At 36.6% G+C, this 15,847-nt stretch overlaps 1 protein-coding gene across 16 annotated transcripts in view; it reads left to right on the forward strand.

The window, feature by feature from the left end:
• LOC139942181 (signal-transducing adaptor protein 1-like) overlaps window positions 1–15,847 on the forward strand; it is a 41,782-nt gene that overhangs the window by 20,826 nt on the left and 5,109 nt on the right. For 2 of the 16 annotated variants that reach the window (XM_071938934.1, XM_071938933.1), the window contains exons 10-17: window positions 684–755; window positions 1,206–1,276; window positions 2,023–2,071; window positions 2,841–2,945; window positions 6,738–6,809; window positions 9,455–9,523; window positions 10,840–10,983; window positions 11,850–12,194. In XM_071938934.1, coding sequence (XP_071795035.1) covers window positions 684–755; window positions 1,206–1,276; window positions 2,023–2,071; window positions 2,841–2,945; window positions 6,738–6,809; window positions 9,455–9,523; window positions 10,840–10,983; window positions 11,850–12,194 — 927 coding nt within the window. Of the gene's footprint in view, window positions 1–683; window positions 756–1,205; window positions 1,277–2,022; window positions 2,072–2,840; window positions 2,946–6,737; window positions 6,810–9,454; window positions 9,524–10,304; window positions 10,388–10,545; window positions 10,602–10,839; window positions 10,984–11,849; window positions 12,195–15,847 lie in introns of all 16 variants that reach the window. The other 14 variants (XM_071938935.1, XM_071938936.1, XM_071938943.1 and 11 more) reach the window with 14 other exon arrangements.

Here is a 15,847-nt window from a genome sequence, read left to right on the forward strand (position 1 = left end):
GTTGAATTACTTGCTTGTGCTCCTAAGTTACAAAGAAACTATAACAAATAGTTTTAAAAACACTCCTTTCTAGAATTTGTTTGAATTCAAGAACAAAACTAATTTCCTCAGATTCTACAAGTACATATTAAGCAAGTAGTGTGTTTTCTTTTCAATGGGTATGTGTATTGCTTTGTTTACTTTGTCTCTGCGACTTGAACATCTCTTAAGATTAATTTGGCACATGACCAAAGCCTGTTATTAAACGGTCTATGTTCTTTTTCGTAGCACAATACACAGATTTACATTAAACTTACACAGTTTAAAGATCATGATAGTAGAAAGCTTCCCCTGAAACTGTACCTGTAGTTTTTGAGAATTGAGTAAAACAAAAAACTATAGTCTCAGTTTTAGCATGTAAAAACGTATTAACCAGTTATGCTATGTTTATGGTAAAAAAAACGTAACTGGTTAATAGGATTTTACATGCTAAAATAATTATTTTATGTCTTGCTTTACTCATTTCTCAAAAACTACAGTCCCTTTGTAGGGTAATATTTGAAGGGAAGCTTTCTTCTATCATTATCTTCAAACCTGGTAAGTTTAATATAAATCTGTGAACATTTTGAAAAAGTACCTGAATCCTTAATGAGGAAATTTGCTTGCAAAGTCTAAACTTTTTCTTAAAATGTTTGTTTCTTCAGAGGGAACCAGGAAAGATCCAGAAAATGGTGAGCCCCGTCACGGTCATGAAACCTATCTGGAACCAACGAGAGGTAACACATGTTAATCTGAACATCATAACCGTCATTCAAACATAGCTGATTGGTTATTGGGTGAGATCAATGAAGCTGATTGGCCAGCTCTATATTTTCTGGTCAATGCGTTCCACTTTCTTACAAATTTACTATGGTATGGTTCTTTGGTCAACCAACGAATGTAATGGGTCAAATTTTGTTGGTAAAACGCCTCTTTCCGGCAAGCTAGGAAGTGATGTTCAGTTTAGCTAGTTGATTACATTGTGTCTTATAAAACCAGTTGACATGTTGCATCAATGGAGACTTTGGAACACTTGGTGGCAGTAGACTTACCAGGTTTATTTCCAATTGTTTACGTAGTTCTGAGCATGCATAATTTACCGGGATCAATAGATTTACCGGGTAAGTCTGAAAATGTTAGACTTAAGCTATTTTGACTGGGCTTTTTTATTTTTATTTTTTTTTCAGCACCACCAATGCCACCAACTAGGCCTGGTCGGCAGTCCTTACCAGCATCATTTAATGAGTCATATAAACGGGTAAGACTCCAACTTCTTCCTTTTACTTAAAGCTTTAACGTAACCCGGAAGTGGAAGATAAATAACCAACATTTTTATGATGATCTTTTTGAGTTATTCACAAAAGTTAGATAGCGCAGGCTACATGCAGCAGCAGTCCACTACTGCGGCTGCTGTTGATAAGGCCTCATGTGCTTCAATGCATCCCCATTGCGGCTGCGGCTGTTGCTAAGGCCTCATGTGCTTCAATGCATCGCCATTGCGGCTGCGGCTGTTGCTAAGGCCTCATGTGCTTCAAGGCATCGCCATTGCGGCTGCGGCTGTTGCTAAGGCCTCCTGTGCTTCAATGCCTTCATGCAGGTTTTTTTATAATTGTTTTATTTTATATGCTAGTTGCGCAACGCGAGGCTAAAAGCCACTCTAGGTAAAGGGCTACAAAGAAGAAAACATACAGAAACCTCAGTGGAGCTGAAGGTAGGAATTGATATTCCTCTTAGAAGATGGCAGATCATAGGATGAAGGGAAACATGCACCAGGCAGGGAGTTCCAAAGACATGCAGTACGAGGGAAAAAGCTACTGGAGTAGCTCTTTGTTCTACATCTCGGCAGAGCCACAATATAAGGATGAGAACAAACTGAAAGCCTGGTCTCACCCTTATGTGGCTGAAAAAACACAGTTGCTTATTCCAACACCCTACTTATCATGGAAGGAAAATAAATATTTTTGAGGTGGGAAATGTATTTGTTTATCTTTTATTTGTTTACAGGGAGAGGCTATGGGACCAGGAAATCGGTTGCATCTACAGACGTCTGAACGTGAGTACAAGAAAATCAAATTGTTTTGAATATTTTACAAACGGAGTTTGAGGAAATTTTTTCTCCTATTCTGTTATGCAATTTTATAATGCTGTTTCTATTCTAAGTGTATTTATTAATTTAATTTTTTACCGTAACCCAGCACTGTATACTTTACCCAGTTCCATCGGCTATTTTGGGATTCAAAGTTTGCACAAAAAGAGAGGACTCCCCCCAAAAAGGCAGAAATAGAAGACGCACATTGTTTTCGGGTGCATAAACACATGTACCATCCTTTTGTGCGAGTTTTTGACACCCAAAATGGCGGACAGCCGAGGCGCTTCCAGTTGCGCTCATAGAGTTGTATATAAGAACTAGAGGGCGCACAAGTGATGCTGCGTGCACAAACGCCACGGGACCGCAAGATGACAAGTCGCGTCATTCTGCACGCGCGATGAATATGAAATACACAGTTGAGTCGCGCGATGAATATGAAATACCTGTTTGAGTTTTTTGTTATTGAACGCTAACGCGATGCTGTTTGTTCAACTTACAAAATGGCCGCACAAACACACGCTGTGAGATAGCTGTTTTGTCAACTTAGAAAATGGCTGCCTGCTCGCATACCGGGGCGGCCATATAGGCCAGTGCGCCCTCTAGTTCTTATATATAACTCTATGGTTGCACTGCAGGTTTTGCAAATTGTTCTTTTGGAATAAAACACACTTTCGTTTTGATGACTTGGTTCCCAGAGTCAACTTTCTATTGTTATGTATTTGTTTCTGTACAGAAACTAGAAATACTTCCACATACATGGTACCTGAATCTTCGGTACCAACGTATGTTAATGTGGGACGAGATACACTCAGAACGATACAAGAGGGCAAGAAGGACAGTGAGTAGCATCAGTGTGATGGACACCAGTGTCGGCCATTTTGGATCACATCTTGGCATTGTCTATACAAAAGAAGAAAAAAGAGTAACAAAAGAAAATCAATTTAAACTTTGACATTAAAACAATCGATTCAGTGTGAATTTGGGCAGTCCATCTCCAAAACAGTTTTTAAAATCCTTGCAAATTGTCAAATATTACTTTCAAAAGTTTGTTGATTCTAAGGACATACATACAGCCTGGATAAGAGCATTGTGTCCTAAAGCAGGACAATTAATTAGGCCTAATTGGGGCCTACTTTCATGGCTCTGCTTTTTATAAAAATCTGGACTTACAGAAGCAGGTGAATTCTGAGCTTACATCAAGCATATTTCACAGGTTAACAGATAATTTGTTCTTGTGCACATGGGTGCTCTGTTCACATTACTAGGCTTTCTTTGCTTACACATCTAGCACAGAAATACCTTATTGTCCCAGTTCTTTTTTTAGCAAGCAATGCACTACCTTTGTTAAGCTCCAAATGTATGAAAATGACAAATCTTATCCATGTCATATCATTCTTTTAAAAGAAAACGACTCCAGCCATTTTTGGCTCCTCAATCACTTTCCAGTTTGCTCTAAAAAAAAAAACATAAAAAAAAACCAACACTGACAAATAGTCCTATTTTTCTGGAAGAACGAGATCAAGTAAACTGATTTTACATTACGTTAACAAGGTTTTCTTGTCCAGAGCTTTCAAGACAATGCCAGCATGTGATCTGAAAGCCTGACGCATCATCCCTCCCATGACATCACCGTTACTATGACAACTTCACTGCATGTGCAATTAATTTTGTTTGTTTCCGTAGTAACATCTACTTTCCTAACGTTTGATTTTTTTCTTTCAGTTTTTGTTTTCACTCACCAGTTTGATTTTGGTCACCTCTCACCTTCATAATTTTCTGTGAACGTTTAAGTTGTTGTCGTTTTTATTTCACTTTGGGAAATTCTTGTTGAAGCCTTGGTGCAAGATTCTTTATTTTAGGGGAATTTTATGTAGTTTTGCAAAAGTTAATGTCGTTATGTTTGTTCGGAAGTTTTTACCTCAGCTAATTTAATTATTATTTTTTCTTTCCACTTAATATTCAGTTTAGTAACTTCTAAGATAAATTTTGTGATTTCTGTCGTTTACAAAAATCACTAAAACATTTTCTGAAGTGGGCAAATTGTATTTTGGCCAAATTAAAAAAAAAATTTCCAGTCCTGAAGAATAATTTGATAAAGTAGAAATGAAGAAAACAAAAATGCTACAAAAAAAACCAGAATTAGCTGTTGCAAACTGCTTACCAACCGAACAGACCAATAAGGTGTATGACCTGATGATTTTACCCAAGCACAGTCTTTCTAAAAGGCTGAAAAGAACCTTTGAGAAAAGGGCAGCAATTTTCCTGCCAAAATCGCTGCCCAGGTCAAAACTTGAGGTTTAGTGGGACAGATTAATGGGAATTGTACCTTTGATCCTTGGTTGGCAAACAGATCATGAGATGGATTATGTCATGATATTATATATTTTTCCATATTGCCATCGTAGATTAAAAAAAAATAATAATAATAAAATAAAATAAAAAGTAGAATAACAACAGAAATTGTCAAAATGGTTTCCATTCCATCTATTATTACAAAAGACAAATAGCTTTCGTCTGACATACTCTTTGTTCGTGCCAAAACAATGCTCATTTCATCAAAGGAATAATCCCACCACCAACATTCTGTACTCAACATTCTTGTTTGTGCACATATCAATCAAAACTAGTGTTTATTTTAACGATTGTGTCATTGCTATCAGTTTGATCAGTTATCGGAACAAAGTCCAACATTGTTGAATGTCTCATCGGATCAATTTTATCTTTCATCGTGAAATACTTTGTCAGATATTTCACAATGATATTTATTAATAAGCTTCTCCCAAAATCACCTGATTTAGTGTCAAGGAAGTTCCTTGTCGAAAACAACATCATGTTTGAGGAAGTATCAGAGTTTTTTTTTTAAGGTTTGATTTGACCAAAATCACATGCTCATTCCAATTTTTATTTTTTTGGAGGTAATATTAGATTATGATTGTCGTGGAATTCTGTAGCTTGTTTCCTCCAAAACATTGGTGCTTATTTGTTTATTTATTCTTTTAAACTTCTGAAAATGGACAAACAGTAATTATGAGAATCAAAACCGTTGGTTTGTTCTGGTTTTCTTTGACAATTTGAGATATGGAGGACACATTGTCATAACATTCTCAGGTAGTCGTTTCAAAGCAGGACAGTTCTTTTCAGAACTGAGAAGTCTCCCGAATTCTGAAAATCCACTCTGCAGTATACAGTAGAATATAAAGCAAGACAATTCTCTTAAGAACAAAAGCTACCCGAAAAGAAGATACACACAAAGTTTTACCGCAAACAAATTATACCATTAGGTTAGGGTAAATTTGTCTGTATACACCAATGCACTCCTATAGTGTCCACCATTATTTCAAACAGCCTAATAAATCCTGGCTCGTACTTCCTGCGAAGGCGATACAAGTTTTGACGTCACAAATATTCGCACGAATAGTTCACATCAGGTGAAATGTGCTCAACTCCTGCGAAAAATTTGCAGCGAAAACAGCCTTGTGACGACAAAATTCGCTTAGCATTCACAGGAAGTATGAACCAGCGCCCATTTTCATAGAGCTGCTTAAGCACAAATTTTGCCTAAGCAAAAAATTCATTGCTTAGTAAAATCAGATTACCGGCCAAGAAGAAATGTATATGGCATGAAATTTTGGCCAGTGACATGTCTAAAATAAGCGAGCTATTTTTCATGCTTAGGCAACATTTTTGCTTAAGCAGCTCTATGAAATTGGCCCCATGATACAACTGGCTTCGGATTGTTTTATTCCTAGTTTCTGGAAGATTGGCAATTCTCAGTACTGATTAACCTCTACAGTGCAAGTCTCATGTAGACCCAGTGCCAGTAATATAACAATGGATCATCTTTAAAACAGTAACAACCCAAAACAATGCTTTTTGTTTCACTTTTGTTTGTCTTTGAGGCTAACAGTATAATAATAATACCATTATGTGCATGCGGCATGTTTTGATAAAATAACGACAGGAAATAAAACCATTGGCTCGGGACTAAGGCAATTTGTATGGATTTCATAAAATTGCTTTTGTATTTTTTTTAGCTACTTGCAAACTTGTGAACTCTAAAATAGTTGTTGGCAAAAAGAAACATCTTTTACGAAGGAAGATATACGTACGGATTTCTGTTTATTTTTATTTTCTTCAAATTTCTTGCACACTTGTCCTTTTACCCTTTTTTGATAATTTTGGATATGGAATTGCACCTAATACCACCTATTAATTTCTTTATGTTTATAGCTCTTGGATGGTTTCAGTGACTAATTTGATATTAACTTTGATTTTCAGATTCAACATCATAGTGGTGTGGATTATCGTCTTGTTGCTAACCTCATGAATATTCAGTTTTTGAAATAATATGTTAATTTGAATATTTATTCAGATACCGCTTAAATATCCTTTTGTTTACATATGACTTTTAATACTTGTATGATTCATTATTCATTCTTTGTTATTTTATTCATAATGCATTATTCATATTGCTTTCAAAAAGTTCATAATGCACTATCCATGTTTTATCATTTTCTTAATAATGCATTGCTCATTTTGAGAATGCATTATTCATTATTATTTTGTAATTTTTTTTCCTTCATTATAATGCATTGTTCATATTTTGCACCATCTCATTAACATAATTCAGTACACTCTCGAAGAGCTGAACGCTATTCTACAACCGACGCCCCATCTCCCCATTCATTCAATTTAGATCAACGTGAGTCGCAACATTTTGAGCAAACTCCAAGCAAGCCCTAGTTCCCCTTAAAGGGTCTGGGTACTTTTTTTAGGACAAAAAACACAGTGTCCACTGATTTACACTAAACTTACACAGTTTGAAGATACTGTTGATGGAAAGCTTCCCTGAAAATATGACTTGCTGAGGTACTGTAGTTTTTGAGAAATGGGTTAATCAAAGTCATTAAAACAATTTTTGTCTCAGTGATCATAAGACAAAAATTATTTTACATGTAGCATGTGAAAAGACGTTTTTTCATGACATTGTTTTATTAATTTCTCAAAAACTACAGCACCTCAGCAAGCAATATTTTAAGGTACATTTTCTAATATCTTTATCTTCAAACGCTGTAAGTTTAAAGTAATTCTGTTGGAGAATTGTGTTTTTGTTAGAAAACGCATCCCTTAAAGGGGAGGGTATACCTTTTAGTAATTTATGGAACACTAAAACTTGACTAAGCAATAAGAACTGCAGCTTTTGATAATGTATTAACATTTTGGGAAATAATTCTCTACAAATGAATAAGGTTTTAGGGAGAGGGATTCAAAAAACATGGCAATCTTAGAAACATTTCTGCATGAAACGTTTCTCAGAATGTTGAATCCAACGATGGACATAACCACTCATAGAATTTTTGGCAATATCTCAAAAACGCTTTATATCTACTTTTGAAATGAAGTTTTGTCTTGTTGTACATATCTACATTTATCGAGGAACGAACCGAGACATTTGGCAGTCTTTTTAAAGGCAGTGGACACTATTGGTAACTACTCAAAATAATTACTAGCATAAAAACTTACTTGGTGGCGAGTAATGGGGAGAGGTTGATGATAAAAAACATTGTGAGAACCGGCTCCACCTGAAGTGACATAGTTTTCAAGAAAGAAGTAACTCTCCATGAATTTGATTTCGAGATCTCAGATTTAGGAAATTGAGGTCTCGAAATCAACCATCTAAATGCACACAACTTCGTGTGACAAGGGTGTTTTTTCCTTTAATTATTATCTCACACCCTCGACCACCAATTGAGCTCAAATTTTCACAGGTTTGGTATTTTATACATATGTTGGGATACACTAAGTGAGAAGACTTGTCTTCGACAATTACCAATAGTGTCCAGTGTCTTTGAGTTCTCACTAGTGGTGCGCTTTTTCAGAGCTAAGCACTTAGCATGTGCATGCATGCTCAGACCGTCAAAAAAAAGAACCTGTATTCTATCACCAGCGTCTCAAAAGTCTCCCATCGAACAGTTCCAAAAGCCAAAGGTATACTTTTCCTTTTATATAGAATAACCCTAGAAATAGAGTAGTTTCCCTGCTAGCATTCTACCTGGTAGTGGCCATTTTAGAGACCATGTCGCAATGTTTACAAAAAGAGAGACCTCGTTCATTTCTGGGCCTTCCTGGCAGGCAAGATACTACGCATAAAGTATCAGCTGAAATTTTTCCGCACGTGCCACCAGAAAAAGATGCAAATTGCAAACTCTATCAAACAATACTAACTGTGCCTGCAGGAAGTCTAGATACGGTCTGTTTTGTAAACTAGTGATGTCGCTACTTTGATGGCGTATTTATAGCATTGATGAACTAACATTAACATTCTTCTTATAATCCATGTCAAAATTAATTGTTGTTGTTTGGATTGAAAGGGAGTGTTTACCAAATGTTTGCATAATCAATAAAAGATCATTCCTTTTCTATTAAGTAAACGGAGTGTAGAACAGTATAGACGATGTGACCATGACGTCACCTGAAAACCATAACATGATTCGTGCGCATACCGCCGGGCAAAACCTTTGTGTTTTGGCAGCCAGCTAGAAAGCGTACGCAATCTTACTGTGACTGCGCAATTCAGTGCCCGGCGAATCATGAGGTATAGAGTGTTTTGTCAACAGAGGGCGGTTTGAATGTAAACATAGGTCACATCGTCTATAGAAATTGCAACGTATAGAGTTCGCAAGTCACAAGATGCTTTAAAGGAAAAAAAATGTCAAACAAATATTGAGGAATGGTTGGAAAAAAAAGGGATACTCTTCTTTTTGTGGAAACTGCTTGTGCATCGTGATTGGTCAATTTAAGTCATAGAAGTTTTCCGGGGTTATTCTTCTCGCATGGTTCCAAAAAACCAAAGGTAATACTTTGCCTTTGAGTAGTGTAAAGGGTCTATGTACTTTTTTCTAACACAAAACAGAATGTCCACATATTTATATTAAACTTACACAGTTTGAAGATAATGATAGTAGAAAGCTTTCCTAATAATATTACCTCCTGAGGTGCGATTAGTTTTTGAGAAATGAGTAAAACAATGTCACACAAAAAACAATTCAGCCCAGTTTTAGCATGCAAAAACGTATTAACCAGTTGTGGTATGTTATGGTATAATATTATAAGTGTTTAATACGCTTTTACATGCTAAAATAATGTTTGTCTCACTGAGACAAAATATATTTTGTGACTTGTTCAACTCATTTTTTAAAAACTACAGCACCTCAGTAAGTAATAATTTAAGGGAAGCTTTCTACTATTACTATCTTTAAACCCTGTAAGTTTTATGTAAACCTGTGGAAAGTTTGAAAAAGTACCCAAATCCTTTAATAGATTCTTCTGTTCTGTATAAATGTTCAGGTCCTCCCCAGCTTCCACCTCCTCGGCAACGGTGTGTCTCCTCCGCTGATATGGAGAGTCCGAACCTAAGTGAGTCTTATTAGATGGAAATATACACCAGGGATAAAGAACATAAGTATTACGTTTTTACCCATATACAGTACCATGTATACACCGATGTGTGTTAGCACTTTATACACAGTTCTTTCCAGAGCTCTAACAAAAAGCATATTACACAGGTGGGATTCAAACCCACAACTTTTGCAATTCTGGAGCAGTGGCTTACCAACTAAACTACCGAGATTGCCCGGTAGGTAGCGGCAGTTCGAATCTTATATTAAAGCAGTGAGTACCTCAGCAATTTAGTAGATGAAAAATGTTTTGGAAAATCGAGATATTTTTGTACAAAGTTATGATCATTTGAATGTGTTCAATGGGGAAGGTGGGAGAATGTCTACCATTTTGTGACTTTGCTAAGCAATGCTTGGGTGATGGTTGCTTAAAAATTCTATTCAGGTATTGATAGTTCTCGCTTGCTTTATGTGTGAAGTTTTTTCTTGCAACAAATGCAGAAAGGATCTGTTATTTTAAAACAGAGGTTTTTCTCCTTAGCCTGCGGAGGATGGAGATTGCTTGGCCCAATTTCATAGAGCTGCACAAAAAGTAGCTATGCACAACAAATCATGCTTACCAGAATAAGGTTGCGAGCCAAACTACCATGCCACATGTACAATTTTTGAATGGTATACTGCTTCTTTCTGCTAAGCAGCTCTATGAAATTGGGCCATGCTTACGAGATTAGACTGTGGAACTATGTCTGTTCTTATGCTGTTGAGAGCATTGTCATAGAATGCCATATTTTATACTTTAGGTACGAGTCGGAAACAAGTTCTCTCCTACAAAAAGAAACCGCGCTCTCAGAGCTTCAATTCAGGGACTCGTTGATAGAGTGTGGTAAAAAACAACAACAATATTTCCAATGCATGGTCAAACGATTTGTTTTTAAACCACCTTTATTGTTTTTGGTTTCGATTATTTTCAAGAAGAGTTGATGCTAAAAACAGTGGCTGCCAAAATATGAAATAAATACTTGATTGGTTTTGTTGTTTTAGCTTGCATAAAAATCGGCACAGCTGTTGTGGTAGAAAACAAAACCTTGTAAGCTCTCGTAAGTGGTTGTTTTGTTGCTTTATTTATTTTCCCTTCCTAGTGTTAACGGTGACTTCTTTGATTGGTGCATTTGTTTTTATTTACTCTACTGTTTCTTCAGTGTATGCTATATATGTTGTCTGTTTAGTTGTTGTTTATTCTCCTATGATTTGTTTCTTATCGTTTTCACTAAATGGGTATGTTCTATTTCTTTCTTATTAATTTGCCTCCTCCCTTTCCGTATCGTACTTAACCAGCAGCTAACAAGGAAAGTGAATATAGCGCCCCAGACGGAACAAACTTTGTTTTGTCGAAACGGCACAGTGCAGAATTAAAGGTGGCAGTCCAAACAGCTCGTAACAAGCAAGATGCAAACAGACACAGATCGTTCACCTCACCAGGTCTGAACTTCCAAACAGTAAAATTCAAACATCAAATTTCACTCATGGTTGTGTGGGGGAGGGGGGGGGGGAATGTTTAACCATAAATGTCCAATCATCGATCATAAATAGTTATTTAATCGAGAAAGGAAGCAGAATGCATTGTAGGGTTATCCCCCATGTTTCATAAGCTTGCGTACATCGTGCAGATACGTGCGATCTGCATGCTGATTTGTGCACATTTTGAACGTTAGCAGAAACACACACATGCAGTCGTGTTTGACCATTACATTAGAGGACACCTATTGTTCTTTCTGTTGTTTCTGTATTGAAGCAATCCCTATTGGTGTTGTACACAAATGACTAGTGAGGACCCATAAAAACAAAGAACCGACTAGTGAGGACCCTTGGCCCTATTGAAAAATGTCTTTGGAGGATAGGCATTACAACCCCCCTCCAAAAAAAAAAAAATAATAATAATAATAATAATAATAATAATAATAATAATAATAATAATAATAATAATAAAATAATAATAATAACATTTTTGAAAATTATCTGGGGAGAACCCTGTAATGTTTGCTTTTAAAAAAATATCTTTCGCTATACATTTGTTTTACACTCTAAGAAAAATTGTTTTTGTTTAAATTAGACAATTTTTGTCTTTCTCCACTGTCTTCAAACATTTATTCATACTGGTTATGGGTTTCATTACATGAATTCATAAATTCCATAATAATATGATCTTTCTCAAGTTCCCTTTCTTAGTTTCACCTTTTTCCTTTTGTGTGAGTCCAGTTGCAGTCAAACAATTGTTTAGTAGAAATTGTATTCTTGCACCGCGTGTCTCATTTTGTGACTGTCTTGTTTTTATCTTCGTCTTCAAGCGATCGATGACAATTACATGTTTCCAACCAGCACAAAGTGTTTGCCGGATCACGCTGAAGGCAACCTATCATTGCCCTTTGCGACTAAAGAACCAGTCCATGAGAAACTGACCAGACGACATTCAGGTCCAGTACAACACATTAAGGACCCCTTGAGTGGTCAAGTAGTGCCTCGTGCACCACCACGTGCAGCCCCACGTGTAGCACCTCATGCAGCGCCACGTGTAGCACCTCATGCAGCGCCACGTGTAGCACCTCATGCAGCGCCACGTTTAGTGCCGCAACATGACCTTCAACCCAGAGGTCATCAAAGACCCAGAAGGATGAGTGAGCCTGTTATCCAAGGTTACAGAAGTTCGATTTATCACATCAAACAAATTTCATTCACCAGTGCTGCCAACTCTCCCTGACGCCGCGGAAAGTTCCTGCCGATGAAAAACATTTGAAAATCTCCCTGATTATTGGATTTGGAATTTATATTTTTATTTAAAATGACAAACTTTGTGACCCGAGGGTATAATTACAGAGTCATTTGTGGACATGGATGCTGTTTCCCTGTTACAATGAATGTTATTCGAAACGTCTCTCTAAATGTTGTACAAAATCTCCCTGACTTTTGCAATAAGTCTCCCTGATTGCAAGATGCGAAAATGTTGGCAGTTCTGCATCCACGAGCTTCATATTTTGATTTGCATCAAAACTAATCATGTTTGAAAAAAAAAAAAAATCTGTCTTGAAATTCATTTCACTGCAGACCACAAGAGCAAACATTGCACGTTGCTAAGTATTCAATTTCCCCTCTGGTTTATCTACAGTTTATTTTTTATTTTTTACTAAGCTCATTGTTTTCTGACTTGGAAATATCTTTCCCAGTGACATACTGTGTTTTCTTTGCATACAGAATGTCATTAGATTAGTGCACAAGATGTGTAAAGGAAGAAATCTAAAGCAAAGTACTTTGACAGTTAGAGCAGGACTTGAACCTCCAACCTCTGGATTATAACGTGCCGGCGCTCTACTAACTAAGCTATACGCCTCTCTTAATACTTCTGCATGATGCATAATTCTTACCCAAAATGAGGCTATGGGCGCATGTTCCCCATCACTTGCAGTGGCTGCGCCCATCGCCTCGTTTTGAGTTAGCATTGTGACGTACCTCATGCATAAATATTAAGAGAGGCGTATAGCCTAATGTTCGCGGTCTCCCTATTTTGTCAATATCTTTGTTCGGGTGCCAGACATAAGCCATTCATCCTGTAATTGCCCTATAACCAGGGACCACACCCAAGTTTAAAGGAACCCGTTGCCTTGGATCGGACGAGTTGGTCTATAAAAAGCGTTTGTAACCCTTTTTTATAAAATGCATATTGTTGGAAAGATCTTTTAAAAGTAGAATACAATGATTCACACAAGTTTGCCTCGAAACTGCGTGGTTTTCCTTTTACTTTGGGAACTAACACGGTTGGCCATTTATGGGAGTCAAAAATTTGACTCCCATAAATGGCCGACCGTGTTGGTAGTCAAGGTAAAAGGAAAACCATGCAATTTGGAGGCATGTTTGTGTGGATCATTGTATTCTACTTTTACAACATCTTTCTACCCATATGCATTTTATGAAAAACGGTTAAAACGCTTTTCAAAGACCAACTCGACCGATCCAAGGCAACGTGTTCCTTTAAGATATAACCTGTGAAGTGGTAAGAGAGGGGTCACCTTTGTAGGCGTAAATTTGAAATATTGACCCACCAGGCCTCCTCAAAGTCGCAAAATAACGACGCCATGCCGACCCCTGAAGCTGGAGGTCAAAGATTTGTTGTTGTAGCGAAGTCGTAACAACGTTCCTTTTTCATAATTTGGTGAAGCCTTTCCCTTTAAAGTTGTAAAACTGCATTTAAATCAGCTCTTTTAAAGGGACACGTTGCCTTGATTCGGGCGAGTTGGTCTAAGAAAAGCGTTTGCAACCGTTTGTTAAAAAAACAATGTACCACACAAATATGCCTCGAAATTGCACGGTTTTCCTTTTACTTTTGGTCATTTTCTGGGTTTAAAAATTTGACTCCACAAAAGAGCGTGCCGTGTTAGTTGAGTTCATGACGTAAAAAGAAAAACGTGCATCGAGGCATATTTGTGTGGATCATTATAAATTCTACTTTTTAAACATCTTTCTAACCATATGCATTATAAAACATTTATGAATGTCGGTACTATTTATGAAACACCGATGATGTATTATATCAATTATATCATCTGAGGGCATTGACAAATGTTTATTGAATTGAAATAACAAACGGTTTTAATCGCTTTTCATCGACCCACTCGCCCGATCCGAGGCAACGTGTCCCTTTTAATCATTCCACTGCTTCCTTCCTATCTTCCATTGTGTGCTTAACAGATGCTAGTAAACACAGAGTAACTCTGTGGCTTGTGATTTATGGTTGAGTTGTTTTCATAGCTCATTGTTTTGCGTTTCATTTTACCGCACCCTATGTAACCTTCAACATCCATCGTGTTTATGTCAAAAGTCAACTTTTATTTTGTAATTAATGTTCAACCATTCAGTTAACAAACCAATGCTATTGAAAAACTAACTGGGCCTTTCACTTTAGATGTATAGAAAAAAAAAAAAAAAGGTTAACATGGGCTGGATTTTACACAGATTCATCTTAAGATTAGTTGGCAGTCTCACCATAGTGATTTGTATCATGACATCGCACAATGGTTAGCAATTAAGATTTATACAAATCTTAAGATAAGTTGTGTAGCTCTTTGTGAAATGGACCCAAGGGACTCAATTCACAAAGCTTTAAGATTCATCTTAAGATGAGTTGTCAATATCACCACAGTGATTTGTACTGTGACACCACACTTTGCTTAGCACTTAAAGGCAGTGGACACTATTGGTAAATTACTCAAAATAATCATTGGCATAAAACCTTTCTTAATGGGGAGTAATGGGGAGAGGTTGATAGTATAAAACATTGTGAGAAACGGCTCCCTCTGAAGTGCCATAGTTTTCGAGAAAAAAGTATTTTTCAATGAATTTGATTTGGAGACCTCAGATTTAGAACTTGAGGTCTCGAAATCAACCATCTAAGCGCACACAGCTTTGTGTGACAAGGGTTATTTTTCTTTAATTTTTATCTCGCAACTTCGATGACCGATTGAGCTCAAATTTTCACAGGTTTGTTATTTTATGCATATGTTGAGATACACCAAGTGAGAAGACTGGTCTTTGACAATTGCCAATAGTGTCCAGTGTCTTAAAATGGGAATATCAATCATCTTCCATTCAAACTTTCTTGTTAAAATATCACTTCTGTTTGAATTGCCACTATTTTTGATAATAAAAAAACCTTTATTTTCCATTAAAGTATAAAAAAGCAAAATTTAAAAGGTCAATGCTCCAAACTTTCTAAATTTTTTGTTTTTTTAATCCCCAGACCCCCAAAACATGTTTAGTGTCCCGCCTGCTCCCTTTTTAGAGGTCACCTCCTTTTTTTTGCTTTTTTCTTTTAATGTTTTTTTTTTTACTTTCGGTAGGCCCCCTAATTTTTTATTTATTTAAAAGAGAAAAAAGTTATTTTTATGATCTCAGCCAAAACAAAGTCATTTTGGGAAATAGCCCAGCCGTTTGTATAATAAAATGAGTCGGACGGCCATTTAAAAAAAGAAAAAAAAAAGGCCCTTCTTCCTTTTTTCAAAAAGGGAGGACGCTAAACATGGTTTTGTTTTGGCCTAATAGATTCTGATTGTTGAGTAGCAATCTCTGCCATGTTCCCTGTATACACATTATTGAATGACAGGCTGAATTCTCCTGCAATATAAAGGGACCAGATCATCATTTCAATCCAGCTTCATTTTGATTTCAATAGTAGAAAAGCAAATACGGCCGCACCATGCAAAAATTCAACAAAATTTTCCTACACATTTTTTCTAAAAATACATGTAAATTCATCGCATAAAAAAAGCATCATGTTCTAATTCTTTAACTCTAACCC

Source organism: Asterias amurensis, chromosome 9 (assembly GCF_032118995.1).
Source record: "Asterias amurensis chromosome 9, ASM3211899v1".
NCBI lineage: Eukaryota > Metazoa > Echinodermata > Asteroidea > Forcipulatida > Asteriidae > Asterias > Asterias amurensis.